This window comes from Vulpes vulpes, chromosome 1 (genome assembly GCF_048418805.1).
Source record: "Vulpes vulpes isolate BD-2025 chromosome 1, VulVul3, whole genome shotgun sequence".
NCBI classification, from domain to species: Eukaryota; Metazoa; Chordata; class Mammalia; order Carnivora; family Canidae; genus Vulpes; species Vulpes vulpes.
In genome coordinates, this window is record NC_132780.1 from 115,520,780 (window position 1) to 115,545,086 (window position 24,307).

The 24,307-nt window shown below is 36.8% G+C and overlaps 1 protein-coding gene across 3 annotated transcripts in view; it reads left to right on the forward strand.

The window, feature by feature from the left end:
• The window catches only part of ATP6V1A (ATPase H+ transporting V1 subunit A), a 65,604-nt gene extending 41,554 nt beyond the window's left edge, over nt 1–24,050 (forward strand). For all 3 annotated transcript variants that reach the window (XM_072723504.1, XM_072723501.1, XM_072723513.1), the window contains 9 exons: nt 2,839–3,001; nt 3,541–3,649; nt 8,245–8,367; nt 8,461–8,575; nt 9,188–9,251; nt 10,703–10,906; nt 17,167–17,261; nt 18,723–18,894; nt 21,726–24,050. In XM_072723504.1, coding sequence (XP_072579605.1) covers nt 2,839–3,001; nt 3,541–3,649; nt 8,245–8,367; nt 8,461–8,575; nt 9,188–9,251; nt 10,703–10,906; nt 17,167–17,261; nt 18,723–18,894; nt 21,726–21,818 — 1,138 coding nt within the window. In that variant the 3' untranslated portion in view covers nt 21,819–24,050. The remainder of the gene's footprint in view (nt 1–2,838; nt 3,002–3,540; nt 3,650–8,244; nt 8,368–8,460; nt 8,576–9,187; nt 9,252–10,702; nt 10,907–17,166; nt 17,262–18,722; nt 18,895–21,725) is intronic.
• The last annotated feature ends 257 nt before the right edge of the window (nt 24,051–24,307 follow it).

The following is a 24,307-nucleotide window of genomic DNA, read 5'->3' on the forward strand; positions in this document are numbered from 1 at the left end:
TATACTACAATTTCTTATTTCTTTCTTTTGTTACACCCACCCGGCAAAATCCCAACCGCGAAATCAGTCCACCTACCTCCTCCCAGGTCTACACACAGGCTACTGAGAAAATCAGATAATCAGTGCAGGTTAGTATCTCACCACTGGGTTGCAGTCCTGCATTTCCCTGTTTACCATGCTCCCCCTCTCCGCAGCAGCTGTTTCAGACCTCTACACCTGTCTCAGGGCCTCAGCTCCATTCTTCCTTCTTCCTTTGGCAACAAATGATCATGCTAGAGCCTCCATGAAGAAGTTAGAGACCATCACATTTGAAAACTCCTTCAGTTAATATATACTTCCATTTGTCCCTTCTTCCTTTCCTCTTTCTGGAATATATCCCGCCTCTTGTCTCCTCAGAAACCTCTCTTTAGGTTATCTCCCTTTAGATAACCTTAAAGGTTATCTTCCTTTTATCTCCTATCTAATGAAAAAATATCTACCCTCCACCCTTTTCCCCTTTCTACCTTCCACTCTGTGTCTCCTCATCTTCATAGCCAGACCTCTTGAAAAATCAAATTGGCCATCTCCACGTTTCCCACTCTGACTCGGTGTGCCCAGCCAGTTGCCTTGCCCACCCAGTTGAAACTACTCTCACTAACATCATCGTTCATTCCCATTACTGATAATTCAACAAATAAGTTTTAGTATTTCCTTAATTCCTACAACTTTGGATATTACTTTCTACTCCTTCCTCCTTGAAATACCATCTTTCTTTGTTTTTCCTGTTAGCCTCTGTATACAAGTTCTTATTCTCCATTTCAGGTTCCTTCTCCCTTAATTTTGATATTTCTTAGAGTTTTTTTCACCCTCATGACTTAAATAGTAATTTGATGACTTCCAAATCTGTATCTTCCTCCCAGATCTCATGTGAGTTCCAGACTCACATGTTCACTTCTGTTCACACCTCTCCTTTTGAATGTCTTAGAGGTGCCTCAAAGTCAATATGTTCATAGCTAAAATCATCTTATTCACTACTTTATTCCTTGAAACTTGCTCATCTTTTTTGTTGCCGCTTTCAACAGATGACACTATCATCCATCCAGTAAATGCTGACTCTAAAATCTGTGACTTCTCTCAAGGATCAGTCTTACGTGCACACATGTAATTATTGAACAAGTGCTTTTATTCTCTTACCTAGATATGTTTTATCTACATCTTTCATCCCTACTCCATGACTTTACCTAAAGATCTTACCCTAATTCTGCAATAATCACAATCAGACTTCTTCTCTTCCGTCTTGCCTTCTTTCTAAATGATTGTCCATACTACATTGTGACCCATCTAAAACACATACCTGGTCCTGCACTGTTTTTCTTGAAACTCCTCAGTGCACTTTATTGCTTTTAAAACAAATACTCCTTAACTCCCTACAAAACAGTCTGTGATTTAGCTGTTGGTTATCTTCCAGTAACCTCTCAGCCACTTGACTGCCCAATCTCCTTATATACTATCTTCCAGGCATCCTAAAGGACTTAGTTCCTCAAGCAATGCTCTTTCTTGCCCCTGGGCCTTTGGGTATGCTGTTTTCTCTGCCAGGAATGTTCTTTCCCGTCTGGCTAGTTTCTCTTTCCTTTCAGATCTTAGCTACTCTCAGAAGGCTCTCCTAAGCCCACTTCAATACAGTGTCAGACTTTACATCCCTTCCTGTGTTCTCCTATAGTGCCCTGGATTTTCTCTGGGATAGCACTTTACACATTGAATTGCTGACCTTCCAAACTGGGGCACACCCAACCCTGTCTCCCCACTCAAGTTAAAAGTGATTTGAAAGAGGTATACAAAACCACAGAACGAATATGGACATGCCCTCTTAGTTTATCAAAGTCACTGAAGAGTTTGAAGGACGAAAAATTTTAATGCATATTAGTTTTATATTGAAGATACCTATAATTGTTTTTAAGACTATAGTGTTTTTGTGAATTTTATAATAATAAAACACAATATTGCAAAGAATTTCCCTTAGCATTACATTTCATTTCTCCCACCCACACCCTCCTGCTCTACATACACAGCATGTGCACAGACATATGGACACATACCACGACATTCACTTTCCTCTGCTGTGAAGGGTAGCTCACTCTCCGTTGCCACTGCTTAGGGAAAGTTTGAACGTAGCTGCTAAATGGCACTATAATCAACAGCTGACTCTTCATTTTATCCCCTAGAATGTGAGCTCTGTGCTTACAGTAACACTACTATCTTATTTGCTGATCTCTCTTCAACATCTCCAGGCAATTTTTAGTGCCTAGGAAGTACTTTATAAATACTCAATATATAAAAGGGGATTGGCATAACACCTTACTTAATAAAAGTCTTTGTTCATTAACCTTTATAGCAGGATGTGATTTTTCTTAGGTCTTATTTTTTGCTTCAGAAGACAACTTAGAAAAGTTGTTTAAATTTGTCTTTTAGCTTTAATTCTTATATTTATGCTTTCATCAACTAATTAATATAAGCATTCTAAATATCATTAATACTGTTTTATCTATTTTCATGTTCCTTTTCCCCATGTATCTCATGGCATATATTCTCACTTTCAAACTATTAAAGATGGTAGAGATGGTTAATGATAATAAAAAATATACACTGTTATAGGTATCAACTGGGGGAGCAATTATAGTATTTGTATCTGTATATCTATCTTTGTGTGTGTATATAAACATAGATACAGATATAGATACAGAAAAAGATGAAAATATTTCAATGTGCTTTCTCTAACTTGTATTTCTGGGTCACTTACCTACTTATTTGTTAGTATTTATTAACAAGTAAAGTAATCCATACTTTGTTTACTTTGCTTAGATGTGTACAGGGAGGAACTACTGCAATCCCAGGGGCTTTTGGCTGTGGAAAGACAGTGATATCACAGTCTCTATCCAAGTATTCCAACAGTGATGTGATCATCTATGTAGGATGCGGTGAACGAGGAAATGAGATGTCTGAAGTCCTCCGGGACTTCCCAGAGGTCTGTATATATAAAGCTTAAAATATCATTCTAGAGAAAATGCCACTAATCGACTTTCAGTGGCAACTAGTAAAGCTTTTTGTTGGCTCTGGAGCAATGTTCTCATTCGTCAAGGATCTCTTAAGGAATTTTCTAATTATATTTGTGATTCAATTTGTATATCTAAGGAAAGGAATTTGATTTTTTTTTTCAGTTAAATACTTTAAAGTTTCTTTTTATGATCTGGTGGTTTTCAGTTATTAAGAGAAAGATATAAAATAGACTATTTATAGGTGGGAGCTTCATATCAGCTTTATATGATTTACTGGCTTGCTAAAGTAATATTCCTCTTTCCATAAAATAATGAATTTCATTTATGAAGTGGAAATAATTCCTGTCTTTACAGCATAGTTGGACAGGGAGAAGAGGTTAGAGTGATGGGAAATTTTACTTTGGGAAAACTGATTATAAGAGGGATTAAATATGGGTAAATTGTAAAAGGGGGAACTAAAATGTTCTGTTTGGATATTAGAATATCAAAATAGATTGTTTGCCTTTAGCTCACAATGGAAGTTGATGGTAAGGTGGAGTCAATTATGAAGAGGACAGCTTTGGTAGCCAATACCTCCAATATGCCTGTGGCTGCTAGAGAAGCTTCTATTTATACTGGTGAGTATACAAATTAGAATAAAAGCAGTTTACATCTGGGGGTACATTGGTGGCCCAGACGGTTAAGCATCCAACTCTTGATTTTGGCTCAGATCATGATCTCAGGGTCTTCAGATCAAGCCTCACATCAGGCTCCATGCTCAGCTCTCATGCTTGGGGTGTCTACTTGGGTATATCTCTCCCTCTCCTTCTGCCCCTTCCCCCCCACTCACTTGCTCTTTCTCTCTCTCTCTCTCTCTCTCTCTCTCTCTCTAACATAAATCTTTTTTTTTTGAAAAAAGCAGTTTACATCTGTTCTTAAGTTTAAAGCTAGCATGACCATAAAATGACATCACTGGTCTTGAACCTAGAGTAAGATGGAATCAGTCCCCACAGCAGTCTTTTGGCTACAGTTTCTTCATCTGTTTCATGGTTTATTAAAATCTGACTTTTCTAAGTTTCTTCAAGAAAGGCTCAAGGAAACTGATTCCATGGATTCTTTTTTGTCTTCATAAGTTTGTTTTTATTCCACTGCCTTTAAATTTTTTCATTTTTCTTTCTCTTTAATCTCTATACCTTTTAAGGGGCTCAAACTAACAACCCCCAAGATCAAGACTTAAACGCTCTTCTAACTGAGACAGCTAGGTGTCCCTGCACTCCCTTTAAATTTTCATAGTAGTTTGGCTGGATATAAATATTTTGGGTCAATGTTTGTTTCCTTGAGACCTCTTATTCTAGCACTTAATCCTAGGGAGAGAAGAGGGGTGGCTTGGTAGTCAGGTGGGCCTCCAACTCTTGGTTTCAGCTTAGGTCATGATCTCAGGGTCATGGGATTGAGCTGTGCATTGAGCCTTATGCTCAGCACACAGTCTGCTTAGGATTCTCTCTCCCTTTTCCTCTCTCTCTCTTGCTTGTGCTCCCTTGTGTGAGCTCTCTCTCTCACTTTCTATCTCAAAATGAGTAAATAAATCTTTTTTTAAAAATGCAAGGTATGGGATGCCTGGGTGGCTCAGCGGCTGAACGTCTGCCTTCAGCTCAGGGCTTGATCCCAGAATGCCTAGGTCAAGTCCCACATTGGGCTCCCTGAGGGAGCCTACTTCTCCCTCTTCCTATGTCTCTGCCTCTGTGTGTGTGTGTGTGTGTGTGTGTGTGTGTGTGTGTCTCATGAATAAATAAATCTTAAATAAATAATAAAAAATAAAAAATGCAAGGTAGAGATCTGAAGCTGACCTTTTTTTTCTTTTTATAAGTGATTTTTCTTTGTGCCCAAAGGAATTTCTCCTTAAATTTAAAGTTTTGTAACTTTATAAGGATATATGCCAGTATCGATAGTTTTGATGAATTTTTCCCTGAAACTTATGTCTTTTCAATCTATGAATATATCGTTTATTTGGGACAGTTTTCAAGAATTGTTTCTGAAATTTTTTCTCTTCCCTTATGGTTATTCTCTTCAAACTAGACATATTTATCTATTTTCCATACATATCTTTTCTCTCTAACTCTTTTTATTTAACCTTTTGTCCATTTGCTCATAGGATAATCAGCATATTCTTTGCTTCTAATGAAACCTTCATTTCTGTAATAGCTTTGTTTTTTCTTCCAGTTCTTTGCTGAGTTTTGCCGAGCTTACTATATACTCCTTGAGATTTTGTTTTGTGATAGAATGTGTTATTGACATCTTTCATTAATTGATAGTGATCATAGTTTTCATCTGTGCCTTGGCAGTTTCTTTAACCATCATTATATTTGCTCTTCTTGTTTTCTTCTTGTATTTTTGTGTAGTTCCTATACTCAAGTGTATTGTGACTCTTATTCACCTTTGCAGGAGATGGGAGGGGATGGCAGGATTTCTTCATGGGAATCTGTGAAGTTTGTTATGGCATGGAGTTGTATAAGTAAGTTATTTTGCTCTTCTCTCCTGCCAACAGATATCTGCAGTTGCAAGGTCACTTACAATGAAGTCTTTCTCTTCCACCACTTTTTCTTTATTGTAAAGGGGTGCCTACCTGTGTTTTGTTTGTTGCCATATCCCTGCTTCTCCTTGATGTCAAACTAGTTCCAAGGAAACTTGCTTGTATCCTTTGTGCAGGGTTTCAAAGGATTTTTGTTTTTGCCTCTCTCTTGCTGAAGTTTACTTTGAGATGTGCAGCTTCTGGTCAGTTCTTACTGTCTTCCATGGCCTTGTTTGGGTTTTACATCATTTAGGTGGCTTTCCTCATTATTTTGTTGCGGAGCTAAACATATCCCCTAGTTTTTGATAATAGAGTTTTTATATTTCTCGTTCTCCTTGTTTGATGATTACTTTTATGAGAAGGGAAAAATGACATATTCATCTACTTATTTTAAAACAGGAAGTTTTCCATAAATAGCTGCACAGCATCCCAGCTATATGGCTACCCCATAACCTATTTAAACAGCATCTTTCTGGTAGACATTTGGATTATTGATAGTGTTTTCTTTTGTTTTTTTTATTTTTGTTTTTTTGTTTTTTTGCTATCACAAACCTTGCATCACAAAACATCCTTATGTGTTTTTTATGGTTTCTTTTCATGTTTTATGCATGGTTCTTTGTGCATTTGTAAGGTAAGTTTATAGAACTAAAATTTCTAAGCATACAACTATTAATGTACATTTTAGATTTTGGTAGCCCTTCGAAAGGGATAAGAGTGAGTAAGAGTTCTATTTCTCTACATCTTCACCTTTGCTAGGATTTGTAACACTTTCTTAGGATAATTATCAAACACATAGAAATTTGAAAGAACATTACAGTGAACGCTCATGTCCTCAGCACTTAGATTTGACAATTAGCATTTTACTGTTTCTGCTTTATTAGGTACTTATTCAGTCTGTATTTCTTTCAGTGGGCTAGCACCTTTCCTATCTGTATTAACCATTTGAAAACTATTTTCTGCTATGTTCCTTTTAGATAGGAGTGCTTTTTCATACTGATTTATAAAAGCCCTTTGAAATTGGTCTTTTATCTGTCATGAGTTGCCAGTGTTTTCCTAGTTTGTTCATCTTTTGATTTTGTCTGAGGTGTTTTTGTTTTTATTTTTTTTAACTGGTAGGCACTGATATTGTTAGGTCTGTGGAACTCCTTTGAAGCTTACTCATGTGTATCCGTCTCTTCCACCATGTCCTTCTAATACACAAGCATTAATGAACATCACAGAGACTGAAAATGCAGCCATGCTTGTGTAGAAGAGGACCTGATCCTATCATCAGATTGAAAAGTGTCATGACAAATGTGTTTTTTTAAGCCTTAATAATAATTGATATTTTTTGAAGACTTTGTTTATGGAATCATTTTTTAGAAGCCACAGATACCAGTATTTCTTATTCTGAAAGATGTAATGGGATAAATAGTAAAGTGCTGAAGTTTTGAGCACTGTTTAGTTTTACTTATATGAACCTCTGTTTCTTTACTGGTAAAATAAAAAATGTGTTAGATTCTGGGACTCTTACAACATAGTAACAACTATGATTTTCTAATATCTTAGAGTTGCATAGTACTTTGTACTTTTCAAAGGACATTTATATATATCATTTCATCTGATATGTACAGGTAGACAGAACAAGAGTTACACACTGGGAAATGAAGCTAGTTTGCTGAGGTTAATGTCAGAATAGGAAATAGAACCCAGGACTTCTTTTTGTATATTAGTTTCTTCTGTGTGGTTTATCATAAGTGATTCTGATTTATCAGAACCTGATATGCACAGCAGAATAATCTGGATAATTAAGATATTACTCAGGTTAATGAAGTTTGTTACTTTTGAAAAGTAACCAAATAGGCTAATTAGTTGGGAGTTTTTAGTATATGTATGTGTGATATGTAGATAAAAGCTCCAGTGGAGGGGATCCCTGGGTGGCGTAGGGGATCCCTGGATGGCGCAGTGGTTTGGCACCTGCCTTTGGCCCAGGGCACGATCCTGGAGACCCGGGATCGAATCCCACATCCGGCTCTCGGTGCATGGAGCCTCCTTCTCCCTCTGCCTATGTCTCTGCCTCTCTCTCTCTCTCTCTCTCTCTCTGTGACTATCATTAAAAAAAAAAAAAAAAACAAAAAAACCTCCAGTGGAAATTAATTTCAGACTTAATTTTCTAAGCAAAGAATAGGGAAAATATCTTTTCTTACTTTTTAAAATCTATATTATATTAGAATAGGCTATGGCTATAAATAAATCCAAACTTGTCATTGCTCAATAATAGATTTTTTTTTAAGAGGTCAGGGGACACTTTTTTTTATTGTCAGTCTGGGCTGGGACCCAAGCTGAAAAGTGCTCTTCTGTTTTCAGCTCATGACTCCCAGGACTCCTGGGAGTCCTCTTTATCTTAGTAAGCCAAAAGGAATAAAAAGCATGGAAGGATGTGTGGCTTGCCTAATGATGGAACTCATTACTTTGACTTTCATTTGATCGGCTAGAAGTCAGTTACATGGTCATCTAATAGTAAGGAAACATAATTCAGCTGTGTGCACAAAAAAAAAGGGAGAACAGATTTTGGTGAACAGCTAGCAGTCTACCTCATGTACCTTTAAAGTTTTCGTAGGAGGGGTGACAAAGTCAAGATTCTACATTGTAGAATTTTAACTTGTGATACTCTTACCAATTTAGGAATTACGCTGTCAGAATATTTCCGTGACATGGGTTATCACGTCAGTATGATGGCTGACTCTACCTCTAGATGGGCAGAGGCCCTTAGAGAAATCTCTGGTCGCTTAGCTGAAATGCCTGCAGGTGAGTTTTTGTATTGCTTATCATGTAAGAAGGTTGATAGTATTTTTAGGACTGGCTTAGAACCTCTCTTAAATTTCTTTTTGTTTTTTTCAGATAGTGGATATCCTGCATATCTTGGTGCCCGTCTGGCCTCTTTCTATGAGCGAGCAGGCAGGGTAAAATGTCTTGGAAATCCTGAAAGAGAAGGAAGTGTCAGCATTGTAGGAGCGTAAGCACATAAACTGTTTCCTTTTCAAAATAAAAATTAAAAGTCATTTATTTTAAAGAGAAAAAATTTAGTTTCCTCTGAGGGTAGTGGTTCTTAACCAAGATTGGACTCCAGGGTCATTCAAAGAGCTCTTTACAATGTAATTGTGTAGGTTTTTTCTGCATATTATGGTTATTTAGCTTCACTGGTTTATTATATTTAAGTCACAATATCTTAAGAATAACCTAGAAAATTATAGACATTAAGATAAAGTTATATCATGGTAAAAACACAGTAAAGATCCATGATCACTACATAAAGCCCCTTTGTTCTTAGAGCTTTTTCTTCCTTCCTGTTTCATCTTTTGATTAGAATCACGAAACTGATTCTCTCATTTCTCATACTAGAAGGCATTTTGTAGTTACTGTTGTTATTTGCAACTTAGGACTTATTTTTATCAGTATTTGTTCTGTAAGTTTTTCTTATTTCTAAAGTTTAGTTCTGAAGTTCTAAAAGTTAGTTCTAAAGTTAACATTAAAATAATATTAAAATATTGACTCTCAAACAATTTTTTTTTCATATACCCGTTACTTGAACTTTCTAATGAGTTTTTTTTTTTCCTTTTAAATTTAGAGTCTCTCCGCCTGGTGGTGATTTTTCTGATCCGGTTACGTCTGCTACTCTTGGTATTGTTCAGGTATATCTTTTCCTAGCGTAGTCAACTTCTGAGCTTTCCCTCCCTGCTTCTTCTCTAATGTTATCTAAATCATCGTGAAGTATTTAATTTATTCACTAAAGAGTAAGCAGTAGGAAAATTTGTTTTAGGAATATTCTTGTCATTGAGAGCTTAGCTCTTTGTGTAAGATTTAGAACAAACCTAATTTCTGTAAGTGGAAAATACATCAGGAATAGCAAAGTTTTATTAGTGTTAGAATAATACTACCCTTTAGGTGAGAGTAGCCCCTAGTTGCAAAAACAAATAGGCCTAAAGATGCATAATGGCAAAAACTCAGTAGAAGTTTCTTTTTTCTCGTAGTATGGTCTAAAGCAGATGATCGTGTCAGAGGGCAGCTTTTTTCCACTAATAATTCTGAGACCAGGGTTCCTTCCAGCTTGGGGCTCCACAGTCACTTAGCCTGGTAACTGTCTGTGTCTGGCTAGCCTGAGGGAAACTGTGGAGAAGGCACACCCAGTCTGAACTCTTGGCTCAGATGCAGTCACCCCACTCACTCTGTTGGCCACACCCAGATGAAAGCAAAACTGCAAAATGGAGTTTCTGCCTACACAGCTGCTTCCCAGCCTCAAGGCATGAGTTGTAGTGGATAGCTTGTCAACTGGTCATCAGAAGAAGCCTAAATGAAGGATGTATGCAAATTAGGGCTATAGTAAAGAAAATAAACGTTGATATATTCATATAACTCTCACATTTTGAGTTTAAATTGCAGAGAAAGGGGGAGCAAAGTTAAGAATGTATAAAATATATGTGAACATTTGGCCTCAGAAAAATGACTGTTAAGATCCTATTGGATTGGCCCTTAAGGAATTGAATTTAGTCAGAATGTTTCATGATGTATGACCAAAGTGAAGAATCCATTCTATCTCAGTAAGCATTTTCTGATTCCTCTGTTTATATTGCAACATAATAAATCTTCAGCAGAGCCCATTAATTTTCTTCTTACTATGAGATTTACCACACTATTAAGGAAATTCAGATACAATTTGAATTTGATTTATAGATAGTATCCATCCTGAAATTAAAAGGAATATATTTTTTATTATTTTCAGTTTTATTCTATTTCAATTATATGTGGGATATACTAAAAAGATTGATAATTTGACCCAAAAATTACAGAATTGTATACATAGGACAAACAAATATACTTCAATTTTGGGACTCCCGGGTGGCTCAGCAGTTGAACGTCTGTCTGCCTTTGGCTCAGGGCATGATCCCGGAGTCTCAGGATTAAGTCCCATATCAGGCTCCCTGCATGGAGCATGCTTCTCTCTCTGCCTGTGTCTCTGCCCGCCCCCTCTCTCTATGTGTTTCTCATGAATAAATAAAATCTTAAAAAAGAAAAACAAAACTTTTTTTACTGCTTTTTATTTAAGAAAAAATCATTGTATATGTTTGTTTTCTTTTTAAATCAGGTGTTTTGGGGCTTAGATAAGAAACTAGCTCAACGTAAGCATTTCCCCTCTGTCAACTGGCTAATCAGCTATAGCAAGTACACGCGTGCTTTGGATGAGTACTATGACAAACACTTCACAGAATTTGTTCCTCTGAGGACCAAAGCTAAGGAGATTCTGCAGGAAGAAGAAGATCTGGCAGAAATTGTACAACTTGTGGGAAAGGTGAGTGGTTAAGTCCCATGGAGGACAGATCTGTCAGTTATGCTGGTATGTTGTAAGGACAGATAGAACCTTGGACGTGCAGATTCTTGCCTAGCAAAATAAGTACTTATTAAATATTTTTTTAACTAAAGAAGTTTAGCTTATCTTTTATTCAGCAGATATTTGAGGGTCCTATTTATGTTCTAAAGTTGGAAAGATGATTATTGTTTTGATTATTGTTGAGTAACAAACCACTCCTAATATTTAGTGGTTTGAGTAGTGTTTTACTGCTTCTACTTTTGGGTTTGATGGACTGTTGGAATTCTTGGCTCAGGCCCTTCATACAGTTGCAGTCATCTGGTGGCTGGGGTCATCTGAAATTTTCTTCCCTCATATGTTTAGTGCCTGGGCTAAGATGATTAGAACAGCTAGGCCTTGGCTGGGCATTTCTCTCTCTATGTAGTGTCTCCATGTAGCAGTGTAGGGCTCTCAGAGTGTTTAAAGAGAAATGGAAACCAACAGCCTCTTAAGCCTGGGCCCCAAAACTAGTATATCACTTCTATCTTATATTCTGATCAAAGCAGCCCCAGAGCTTGCCCAGATTCCAGAAGAGGGGCTTGTACTTCAAAATGGTCAATCAAAAGGACTAACTAAATTGTTAGGACCTTTATATTCTTTTTGATCCTTTGTAGCACTTTGCATGGTCCCAGTTATATTGTAGATGAGAAAGAAACACTTGATTTATTTTTATTTCTTGAAATAAAATATACCCATCACCAACCAAATTAGAGGTGGCATGGTTTAGATCTATTATATTTTTTCAGGAGCACTGGGGCTAAAAATCAGAAAGGTTGGATGCCAGTTTCTTTAATAATTAGCTGTGTGACCTTAAACAAGTGACTTACATTCTTGTGTCTGTGTCTTGATGTTTCACAGGAGGATGGTGTTATTAGATTTAACCAGAGTACATTCCAAAACCAAATGACTTCTCAACTAGTATGCAGTGGCTAGTCAGGACCTCAGAGTTCTTGATCTGGTTCTGTTCTTTTTATTATATCTTATAAAGTCACCTCTTAATTCTTTTTTTTTTTTTAATTTATTCATGAGAGAGACAGAGAGAGAGGCAGAGACAGGCAGAGGGAGAAGGAGGCTCTCTGTGGGGAGCCCTATGTGAGACTCGATTCCAGGACTCCGGAATCACGCCCTGAGCCAAAGGCAGAGATGCTCAACCACTGAGCCACCCAGGCGTTCCACCTCTTAAATTCTTTTTCCATAAATTATAGTATTATTAGATTGCTAGCACATGTTAAATACTCATTTTCTATAAATGAGTACTGTGGCCCTATTTAAGAGAAACTAGAAACAGAAGATCTCCAGAACCAGACAAAGACAATATAAGACCAAAAGATCTCAGGCTAATTTGGTTTATGAATGTAGGTATCAAAATCCTAAATGAAATGCTACTATTTACTAGATTCTGCAGGGTATTAAAAAGAATAAAATATCATGAGCAAGTAAAGTTTATCTCAGGAATGCAAATATGATTCAACACTGAAAATCAATTATTGTAACTCACCAATGTAATGTAATGGGAAAAGGATATCTGAACTAATATGGAAGAAGTATTTGAAGTTCATCATTTATTTACAGTTTTGTTTTGTTTTTTTTCTCTTTCGAGAGAGAGAGAAAGAGAACAAGAGTTAGTGGGAGGTAGGTAGGGCAGGGGGCAGAAGGAAAGGGAGAGAATCCCAACCAAGCAGGCTCCATGGTCAGTGAGGACCCCAATGCAGGGCTCAGTTCCACAACCCTGAGATCATGACCCAAGCTGAAATCAAGAGTCCCGACACTTAACCAACTGAGCCAGGTGCCCCGCTTATTTATAGTTTTGAAAATCTCTTAGCAAACATGGAATAGAAAGGAACTTCCTTAATTTGTTAAAAGTAACTTACTAAAACCTAGGGAAGGCATTTTACTTAGTGGAGAATGTTCTGATCGTTCTGTTTACAAATCAGAATGCCTACTATCACTGCTTGTGTTCAGTAATATCAGGGGGACTAACCAATGATATAAGAAAAGAAAGAGATTAAAATACCATTATTTGTAGATAATGTGTTCATATGACAAGAAAAATAACAACAGAGAAACAATTTGAACTAATAAGGGGGTTCTAGATTTAAGATAAACGTAAAAAATCAAGAGAATTTTTCTGTATTTGCAATACCTGTTAGAAAATAAAAATAGAGTGTCCACAATGGTAACAAAAGCTAGACTGTAGGAATAATTTAAAAAATATATATTGGGATCCCTGGGTGGCGCAGCGGTTTGGTGCCTGCCTTTGGCCCAGGACGCGATTCTGGAGACCCAGGATCGAATCCCACGTCGGGCTCCCGGTGCATGGAGCCTGCTTCTCCCTCTGCCTGTGTCTCTGCCTCTCTCTCTCTCTCTCTCTCTGTGTGATTATCATAAATAAATTAAAATAAAAAAATAAAATAAAAAAATACATATATATATATTATTTTTTGGGCACTCGGGTGGCTCAGTCAGTTAAGTCTCTGACTCTTTATTTTGGCTCAGGTCATGATCTCAGGGTCATGAGGTCAAGCCCTGCGTCAGGCTCTGCGCTGGGCACAGAGCCTGCCTAAGATTCTTCCTCTTCCTTTCTTTCTGCCACCTACCACCCACACACACACACTTTTTACAACTTTCTCTCTTAAAAATAAATTATTTCTTCTATGGAAAACATTTTAAAACTAATAAATGAAACAAAATCTGGGATCCCTGGGTGGCGCAGCGGTTTGGCGCCTGCCTTTGACCCAGGGCGCGATCCTGGAGACCTGGGATCGAATCCCACATCGGGCTCCCGGTGCATGGAGCCTGCTTCTCCCTCTGCCTGTGTCTCTGCCTCTCTCTCTCTCTCTGTGTGACTATCATAAATAAATAAAAATTAAAAAAAAAAAAAAATGAAACAAAATCTGAGAACAGACAATCCAGGCTCTTACAGCACTTAAGTCTATAATTTTGATGTGATGTCAATCCAGTTTCCAGTTGCAGCTTCTGAACAAATTAGTAATGCTTCAAAAATTCATTTGCTGTCACAAAGAATTAAGCCTTTAAAAAAGAATAGTAAAAAGGGAGCTTTTACTCTTTTGGATATCAATATAAAACCACTGTAATAAAAATGTGTTATTGATGAAATAAATAGATCAGTAAAACAAAGCAGAAATGTACTCATGTACATATAGACCTTTCACATTGCAAAGATAGTATCACGGTTCAAGTGAGGGGAGGATGGATTGGATTGTTTTAGTCAGTGATGATGGAAAACTATTTACTGTGGCGCCTGGGTGGCTTAGTTGGTTAAGCATCTGCCTTCAGCTCCAGTCATGATATCGGGGTCCTGGGATGGAGCCCTGCATCAGGCTCCCTGCTTGGCAGGGAGTCTGCTTCTCCCTTTGCCTCTGCCCCTGCTCATGCTCTCTCTCCCTCTCTCTCTCAAATAAATAAAGTCTTTAAAGAAAAGAAAAAAAAAACTGTTTACTACTTGGGAAAAAATGAAAATGCATTATTATCTAATTCCACACAAAAATAGACTCCAGATTAACAATTTAAGTGTGAAAGATATGACTTTCAAGTTAATAGAAAACAAATGTTAAGATGATGTCTTTGTGATCTGGTTGAAAAAAGGACTTTATAAACAAACCCTCATATGCACCAACAATAAAACCAACAAAAAAAGGTTTTGATTACGTCAAAAGCAAAGATTTTGTTTTGTTCAGCAAAGGCCTACTGTGTATAGAGGTAACAAAACAGATGACTGGGAGGGAGTTTGTAACATCTAAAAGTGGTAAACTGATATCGAACAGGTACAGAGAACTGTAAGTTAACAAGAATACTGGAACTCCAACAGACATATGGGCAAAGGAAGGAGCAGGAAAGATTATAGAAGAGGAAACACAAAAGATTAACAAGCCTGTGGAGAAAGGCTCAAACAGTAACGAGATATCATGTTATACTAGTTAAAATGGCAAATATCAGAAAGCTGGATAATGCCAAGTCACGTGAGGATAGAGGAACCGTGTACTCTGAGTAGGAGTGTCTGTCATCTGGTGCTGGCATTGTGGATAGCAGTGTCAGAACTTGCTTGTATACCCTCAGACTTAGTGGCTCTGTTACCGGATATTTATCTCAAAAGAAATTCCCAAACAGGTCCTTAACTGGACATGCTTGTGGTGGCAGGGAGGAAATCTCAGTGCCCGTTACTGGGTGCAAAGATGAAAAATAAAAATAAGGAAGTTGTTGGGGTGTCTGACTGGCTCAGTCAGTTGGGCATCTGACTCAATGTCAACTGGGGTCATGATCTCAGTATCGTGGGATCCAGTCCTGCGTCGGGCTCCATGCTGGTTGTAGAGTCTGCTTAGAATTGTCTCTTTCCCTCTGCCCCTCCCTGTCCCTCAGTGCTGTCTCTACAAAAAAAAAAAAAAAAAAAGAGAGAGAGAGAGAGAGAAGTTGCATACCATGGAGAATGAGGTATGCAAGACCTGGAAGCCAACTGTGGCTCACGGCAACATGCATGGATCTGAAAAAGTGCCAAAGACGCAAATATGACTGCCTTACATAGTTTAGAATACTAATACAAAATAAAATACACATTTCACATCAATCTATGCACATAAAAGGATACACACAGAACACATTTTAATACCTAACTATGGTTGAAGAGGGGATTAGAGAGAAGAGAGATTTTAAAAACATGAAAAGGAAGATCTGATCCTTACCTCTAAGAAGCTTAGTTGCAGAGAAATGACAAAAGACTGCAGTTAACTTACTGAGCCTATGCCTTTGCCATAATTTCCTTTTTTTTTTTTTTTAAGATTTTATTTATTCATGAGACAGACACGCACAGAGGCAGAGACATAGGCAGAGGGAAAATCAGGATCCCAGCAGGGGGCCTGATGGAGAACTCAATCCCAGGACACTGGGATCACAACCTGAGCTGAAGGCTGATGCCCAACCACTGAACCATCCAGGAGCCCCTTTGCCATGATTTCCAACAAATCTTTACCTGTTAGGCTGATTAGGGTGATTGCCAAAGTTAAAGCTTTTGAGACAGTGATTGTTTTTAAAGATTTATTTATTTATTCATGAGAGATACACAGAGAGAGAGGCAGAGACACAGGCAGAGGGAGAAGCAGGCTTCATGCCGGGAGCCCAATGCGGGACTTGATCCCGGGACTCCAGGATCGTGCCCTGGGCCGAAGGCAGGCACCAAACCGCTGAGCCACCCAGGGATCCCCGAGACAGTGATATTTAAAGAAGCTCTAACAGCAATTCCAATAAAGTACCACTCAGACATAGATAAGCGCATGCTTGCTATGCTTTACATTTACATAGTTTCTTCTTTTAAAAGATTTTATTTTTAAGTAATCTTTACCCCCAACATGGGCCTTGAACTCAACCTTGAGATCAAGAGTTGCACACTCCACTGCTAAACTAATCCAGCCAGGCACCCCATGCATGTACATAGTTCCAAACCGCATGTAATTTTTTTTTAATTAATTGCATATGGGATGTGTCAGGGTTTGGGGTTTTTTTTTTTTTTAAACAAACTCAAGACTCAGAATTCAAATAGTTAAGCTAGCAAGACAGGATGTGAAGAAATTGTTTCAAAAAAAAACATTATTTGTTATATTCATGTTCATAATAGCATAGTATTCACAATGGCTAAGAGGTAGCAGCAATCCAGCTGTCTTTTGATTAATGAATGGATAAGGAAAATGCATGTATATGTATATGTGATGGGCTATTATCCAGTCTTAAAAAGAGAGGAAAATTCTAACACATGCTTTAACATGGATGAACCTTGAGGACATTTTGTCAGGTGATATAAAGCAATACCAAAAAGACAAATGCTATATGATTCCATCTGAATTAGTCACATTCATAGAAACAGAAATTAGAATTGTGGTTACCAGGGTCTGGGAGAGGAGGAAAAGGAGAACTGCTATTTAATGGGTATAGAGTTTCAGATTTGCAAGAAGAACAATTAGAGAAATCTGTTGTGAATATACTAAGCACTACTGAACTACACTCAAAAAGGGTAAGATGAAAAACTTAGGTTGTATATTTTTACCACAATAAAAAAGTCAACAAGCAGTTATGAAGTGAATTTGTTAATGATAGATGATTGTGTGTTGATTATATAGTTTTTGCCTGCTCAATTGATTGCAATCACTGGTCCCACATTATAGAAGTTGATTTCTAAAAATATTTTTTTCTTCTAGGCTTCTCTAGCAGAAACAGATAAAATCACTCTGGAAGTAGCAAAACTTATCAAAGATGATTTCTTACAACAAAATGGATATACTCCTTATGACAGGTGACCTATCTTGATTTTCTTTTTTTGTTTGAGGATTTTCTGTTGAGTTTTGAAGAAAAAGCTGCCTCCTTTTTTTATTCTCAGACACAACTCTGACTCAATATATAGGTTTATTTTGTATGTTCATAGCAAACATCTAACTATCTGTCTCCCTATCTTGATTTTGCTCATTTGTACAGGGATGACTGTATTGTCACTCATTATCCAGCCATCTTTAATTAGATTGTGGCATAGTGTGTGGAGCCCGGGGATCATTGCCTCCTTCAGATGCCTTTCTCACTACCTGTTAAAACTGCCCATGCCTCTTCTACTCTTTTCCTAAGTAATTATGTCCTACTTTCCTGTTGCACTTCCCAATAGTCCTAGTATCTTTCTTTCCACTGTAGTCTCTGTTAGACGTCCCACTTGTGTCTACTACTGCTGTGGTTTATTTAGAGCCTCCGTTTCTTTTAAACTTCATTAATTTGAGCCCTTTCATTGTAGGCTAGCTTTTCTCCCTCAAATCATATTTGGATTGAAGAGGGAACTGAACAAATAGGAAGACTACTAGAATGTAGGACAAGCAGAAAATAGGACAATATAATCAGTAAGCCTCAAAAATCTCTATCAGGGGGCACCTGGGTGGCTCAGCAGTTAAGCATCTGCTTTCCACTCAGGTAATGATCCTGGAGTTCTGGGATCAAGCTTCTCCCTCTCTATTTGCCTACTTGTACTCTCTCGTTCTGTCAAGAAAATAAATAAAAATCTTAAAAAAAAAAATATCAGGAACTTAAGAAGCTCTGGCTACCCATACAAAGATAACTCAACCAGGAGAAAATTCTTTGGAAAGTGAAGTACAGAATGTGCATGAAATTGTGTATGCAAGTGTATTTAAATGTGTCAGAAAGTTAGTAAGCATGCATGTGATCCAAGTTGAATATTAACTTTTGTGTCCTCATTGTTAAAAGGTATGGGTAAAATGAAAACGAACTCATTAGTGGAGGGACTGCTCTTCACTTTAGGAAAAGGCAGTTTTCTGTTTTTCTATTACTCATTAAACCTTAACCCCACTTCACAGGGAGTCTTTGGAACTCAGTTATTTTACCATTTGGGTTATTACTCCTTTAACTGCACCGTACAGGAACAGACCCTCAGAGAGTTGTTAGATTATAGCAGTATTGTTTGATTGTTCTTCCTCTGATTATTTTACTAGATAAAAATAAATATCACTCTTAAAGTAAATAAACAAATATCTCTCCATCTATCTGTCCACTCCATATTCCATCTCTGCCCAGAAACTCTGGTTAAATCTTTGTTAGTCTTTTCCACTTTTTTTTCCCATTCATTATTATCATCCAATAAATCTAAGTAGTCTACATATTTATATAAAGAAGCTGATGCTCTGATATTTTATAGATGGAAGTATGAACCTGGTTTGGATTTTATTTTTATTAATTATTTTGGTTTTCATTTATACCCTAGGTTCTGTCCATTCTACAAGACAGTCGGGATGCTGTCCAACATGATTGCATTTTATGATATGGCCCGTAGAGCTGTTGAAACCACTGCACAGAGTGACAATAAAATCACATGGTCCATTATCCGTGAGCACATGGGGGAGATCCTCTATAAACTTTCCTCCATGAAATTCAAGGTATGTTTTGTTCCTGTTTAACTTTTTTTACTGGGAAATATTCCTTTTTATTTTTTTTAACTCTTTACCGACAGTGTATTTATTCACAAACCTGGTGTGTGGAACTTGGGTTTATCATTTTCACACATGCTCAGGTTATGTAAAATCAGAGCAGACCACAAATTTATGTTCAAATAGAGTTCTGGAGATAAAAATTATAGTATGTCATGTCTAAAATAAATGCTGACGTGTTTTCCCTTTTGTCTTAACTGCCAGGCAATTTAGAACTAAAATCATGGCTGAGCAGCAATTACTTTTCCTCACGTACCTATTACCATCTTACCTCCATGCTCATCTGAAATGACTGCTTCGGTTTACTTCTGAGTATCCTATTACACATCATATTTTTCCCCCTATTACACATCATTTCTAACTTTTAGGTGGATTCTCTCTCTCTTCTTTTTTTTTAAGTATACAACATATAGATAATTTAATGAAATCATCAGTAGAAACTCCAACATGTAAGATTTTTTAAAAAATATTTGGTCAGTTGGGTTGTATTTAATTATTTCAAAGTCATGACATCCAAGTATATTTACCAATCACCTAATGAGAAAATGAGAAGGATTCTCTGCGTGTATATGTAGTGTTTGTTTACACTATAGGGTGAAAGTAAATCTGTAAAAATAGACACTCACTGTATCAAGAATTTTAAAATATTCACACTCTTTGAGTCCTGTCATTCCAATTCAAAACATACAGCCCAAGGAAATGATTAGAGATTTTTTTTAGTTGAAGTATAGTTGGCACACAATAATCAGAGATTTTTGATATGAATATATGTAAAAGATTATTTATTAAACTTCTTAAATGTCATTCAGGAGTGAAAGTCAACAGCGCATTATGGCATGTATTTTAGCAAGAATATTATGAAGACATTAATAGTGTTTTTTTAAAGAAAAATCCAAAGATATGGGGATATCAGATATCTGAAAAAATCAGGTTGCAAAAAAACTCCTTATGTAACTTGATCCAAATTTTAGTTTTAAAAATTATACATTCATTTGGATAAAGAAAGTGATGTACACATACAGTGGAGTATTACTCAACCATATAAAAGAACGAAATCTTGCCACTTGCAACATGTATGGATCTAGAGAATATTATGTTTAGTGAAATAAGTTAGATGAAGGCAAATACCATATGGTTTCACTTATGTGGAATTTAAGAAACAAAACAAATGAGCAAGGGAAAAAGAGACAAACCAAAAAAACAGACTCTTATAGAGAAGAAACTGGTAGTTGCCAGAGTGGAGATGGCTGGGGGGATGGGTAAAATAGGTGAGGGGGACTGGGGCACCTGGGCGGTTCAGTCGGATAAGTGTCTGATTCTTGATTTCAGGTCAGGTCATGGTCTCAGGGTCGTTAGATCAAGCCCACATTGGGCTCTGCACTGAGCATGGAATCTGCTTGATATTCTCTCACTTCTTCTGCCCCTCCCCCTGCTTGTGCTCTCTAAATAAATAAATAAATAAACAAACAAACAAATAAATAAATAAAATCTGTTTTTAAAAGATAGTCCACTGTTATGATGAACACTGAGTAATGTATAGAATTGTTGAATCACTATATTGCACTTAAAACTTATACAATACTGTGTATTAATCATACTGAAATAAAAATTTTAAAGCTTTTTTTTTTTTTTTTTTTTTTTTTTTAATTTTAGAGAGAGAGAGCAAGAGCACAAGCAGGCAAGGGGCAGAGGGAGAGACTCCTCAAGCAGTCTCCTTGCTGAATGTGAAGCCAGGCACAGGGCTCTATCCCAGGACCCTTGAGATCATGACTTGAGCCAAAATCAGGAGTCAGCTGCTTAACTGACTGAGCCACCCAGGCGCCCTTCAGTCTTTCATGTTTTGGGGTTTTTTTAAGATTTTATTTATTTATTCATGAGAGAGACAGAGAGAGAGGCAGAGACATAGGCAGAGGGTGAAGCAGGCTCCGTGCAAGGAGCCCGACATGGGACTTGATCCCAGGACTCCAGGATCACGCCCTGGGCTGCAGGCGCTAAACCGCTGAGCCACCGGGGATCCGAGTCTTTTATGTTATTAAATATTCTTCTGTAGTATTATTTTGTGGCTGGGGAGTAATATTTTTCTATTATTAAGTATTTAGGAAATTTCCAGTTATTGGTATGGACAGCTTGGTTTATGTAGTTGGTTTTGTGTATTTTCCTATTATAGGTTCCCAGAAATAGAATGAATGATTGGGTTAGAGAGCTTCAATATTTTAAAGCCTCTTTTACACATACTACTCAAGATGTTTTCCATAGGAATTTAAAATGTGATGCATTTTAAGATTATTTTAGAAATTTTACTTCCCTGTACCAGTGTGATACCGTGAGACCTTGAACAGTAATTGTGTTTTGACTAAACGAATTCCAACTATTGTGTACGTGCGGTAGAATGCATCGAGTGTGTGATACTGTGTAATTTCCCCATCTTTTGCATATTGTTGAGGATAAATCCATTGGTCATTGAATACAGTTAGCAGGCCAATTACAAAACCAAAATTTTGTCTTTTTAAAAAATTGTTTTGTTTAAATGCAATTTAATTGACATAGAGTATATTATTAGTTTCAGGGGGAATCAAAACTTTGTGTCTTTCTTAGGTTGGAGTACTCTTCCTTGTGTACATTTCTACCCTTAAAGGAAAATAAGAGTAATTTTGACTCCTGCCTGCGATTTGCCAGTGTACCTCACTAATACTCAAAATATGTTAAATATAAGTAACTTACTACCTATCTTGAACATTATTTTCCAAAGGTAAATTGAATTCTGTAATGTCTTTTTTCAGGATCCAGTGAAAGACGGTGAGGCAAAGATCAAAGCCGACTATGCACAACTTCTTGAAGATATGCAGAACGCATTTCGTAGCCTTGAAGATTAGAACTGTGATTTTTTTTTTTCCTTCCTTTCTTCGGCAGGCTCTCACATGTGTATATTTTCCTAAATTTCTCATCTCCAAACCCTTGCTTCTTTACTGTGCAGCTTTGAGACTAGTGCCTATGTGTGTTCTCACTTGTTTCCCTGTTTATCTGGTAGGTCTTCTATGAAACAAACATTCCTTTGTTCCAGTGTTTGAAGGACCTCCGTGATCCTTTCTCCGAAGTGGTGAATGTAGTAAATATGATATATAATGGCTACACTACTGTAAACTTATCTGTGGGGTGACATCCCTCTTTGTCCTAGGTTTGCCCTTTCCTCATCTCCATTAAATTGTAAACAGGACTACTGCATGTACTCTCTTTGCAATAGATTTGGAAAGGAAGGCCAGATTTCTATACATTTTGACAGGTACTTTGTGAAATGACTCAATATCTATGTGGTAAGGTTTATAATTGCTTTTTTAAAAACATGAATGATTAATGTTCCAATTATGCATTACTTCCCCCAGTGTAAATCAGGAATGTTTATAGGAAACTGTTGAGAACTCTACTGTTTTTAAAACAGGCATTTGTGGGACTCAGCACAGTGTATGAAATCACTACCCTCTAAAAAAGTGGAAAAGGAGCCAGGTGGTCAAACTTAAACATCATCTTGTTAAAGCATATTTTATTTCAGTATGAAAAATTCAGTATCAAGGATTATACTACTACGTAACTAGGAAATTCTTTTTAAAAATTGCATTTAAAACAATCACTGGGAACTTGATCTACATCAGACCCTTTTCTTTTCCTCAAACACCTTAGAAGCCTGAGCTTCTAAGAATCATGTGGCAGTGTGATGGGCAGTGAAATGCCACAGAGAAGGTATTCAGTGTGGTTAAAGGCTGTTTGCACCATTAAGGACCCGCTGGACTGTAGTGATTCTTGGGGCCAGAGTGGCATTGCGTTTTTACAAGATAATGAATGATGTGTGTCATGTGTTTGCATGTTTCTCGGCTTATTGAACTTTTGAACAACCAGTTTACTGGCTCAAAAGATTTCTCAGAATATCTGTAGCAATAGCAGCATAACAGTTTCCATTCTGTTTAATAGGGATGAAATTAATTCTTAATATCTGCTGATGCCAGAATCTGGTTCATGTGATGAAAAGATAATTTCATCTTGTCTTTTAAGTATATGTTTTAAAATAATAATTTCTGTGTCTGTATAAGGCACACTGTGGAACAGCTCTGAGAGCAACAGTTTCTCATTAACTCTTTCTGACCAATAGTGCTGGCACCATTGCTTCCTCTTTGGGAAGAGGAAAGGGAATGTGAACAGGTCAAACAATCTCAAATACCCAAATGCAATAGCATAAATAAAGTATTTATTTTATGCCTCAGTATATTATTATTTAATTTTTAGGTAACATATTTCTTTTGGTCTGTTAAGGAAAGATGCCATGAGTAGAGAATTCAGCTCTAATTTGTTTAAATCCTTTCAGATTGCATTTTTTTACAGTGGCTTGCTATTCAGGATAGATACTCTTCTATGCAGCTTTTTTTTTTTTTTTTTACCTTTCTGAATATTAGAAGATAAAAATTATGCAGTGATTTGTTGAGATATGGACTTAATGGTGCTGCTTTATCAGTTTGCTTCCAATGTGGCCTCCTACCCAGAGGCCCTAAGACCCATGGAAATGAAAAGGATTTCAAAAATGTTCTATTCCTACCTTAAACCTACCAGCAAACTAGGATTGTGATAGTAGTGAATGATAGGATGAAGAAAGTTTGACCAAGTTTGTTTTTTGTTGTTCTGAATTTGCAATGTAATTTCTACTCCCTTTTAAGAATGTTGATGTATGGATGTGAAGATGCTAGAGATAGAAGATGCTCTGATATTCATTATAAGTGTTCCTCCACCTGTATGTTGTAAAATTTCAAATTGGTCACTGATCATATTTGTTTGGTAAGAATGTGTTAAAATTACAACAATCTTTTAAAAAGATGATGCAGTTCTATATTTATTGTGCTATGCCTGGTCCTAGGTGGAGCCAGTTAAACAAGTTTCATATGTATTTTTCCAGTGTTAAATCTCACACATTGTACCCTTTGGAAATTTCCTTCCATCCTGAAGAATGAATAGAAGAGGCCATATATATTGCCTCCTTATCCTTGAGATTTCACTATCTTTATGTTAAAAGTTGTGTATAATTGTTAAAATCTATGAAAGAATAAAAAGTGGATTTAAATTAACATTTTTTCTTTGTGTGTGTGTGTTTGCTAGAAAACATGCCACCTATTTGTATTTTGACTTACTGTTTTCAGTATGAACTTTAAGATTTTTTGTTTTTCCCCTTTTTTTATAGATTGTTACTTAAGATCATGAAATCGAATTGGGGCCCTCACAATAAACTGCAAAAAGTCCTATAATCATATACTGGTATGATTTGGAAATGTAGTCTACAGAATCCCATATCATTCTGAGTATCATTAAATTGAAAAAATGAATA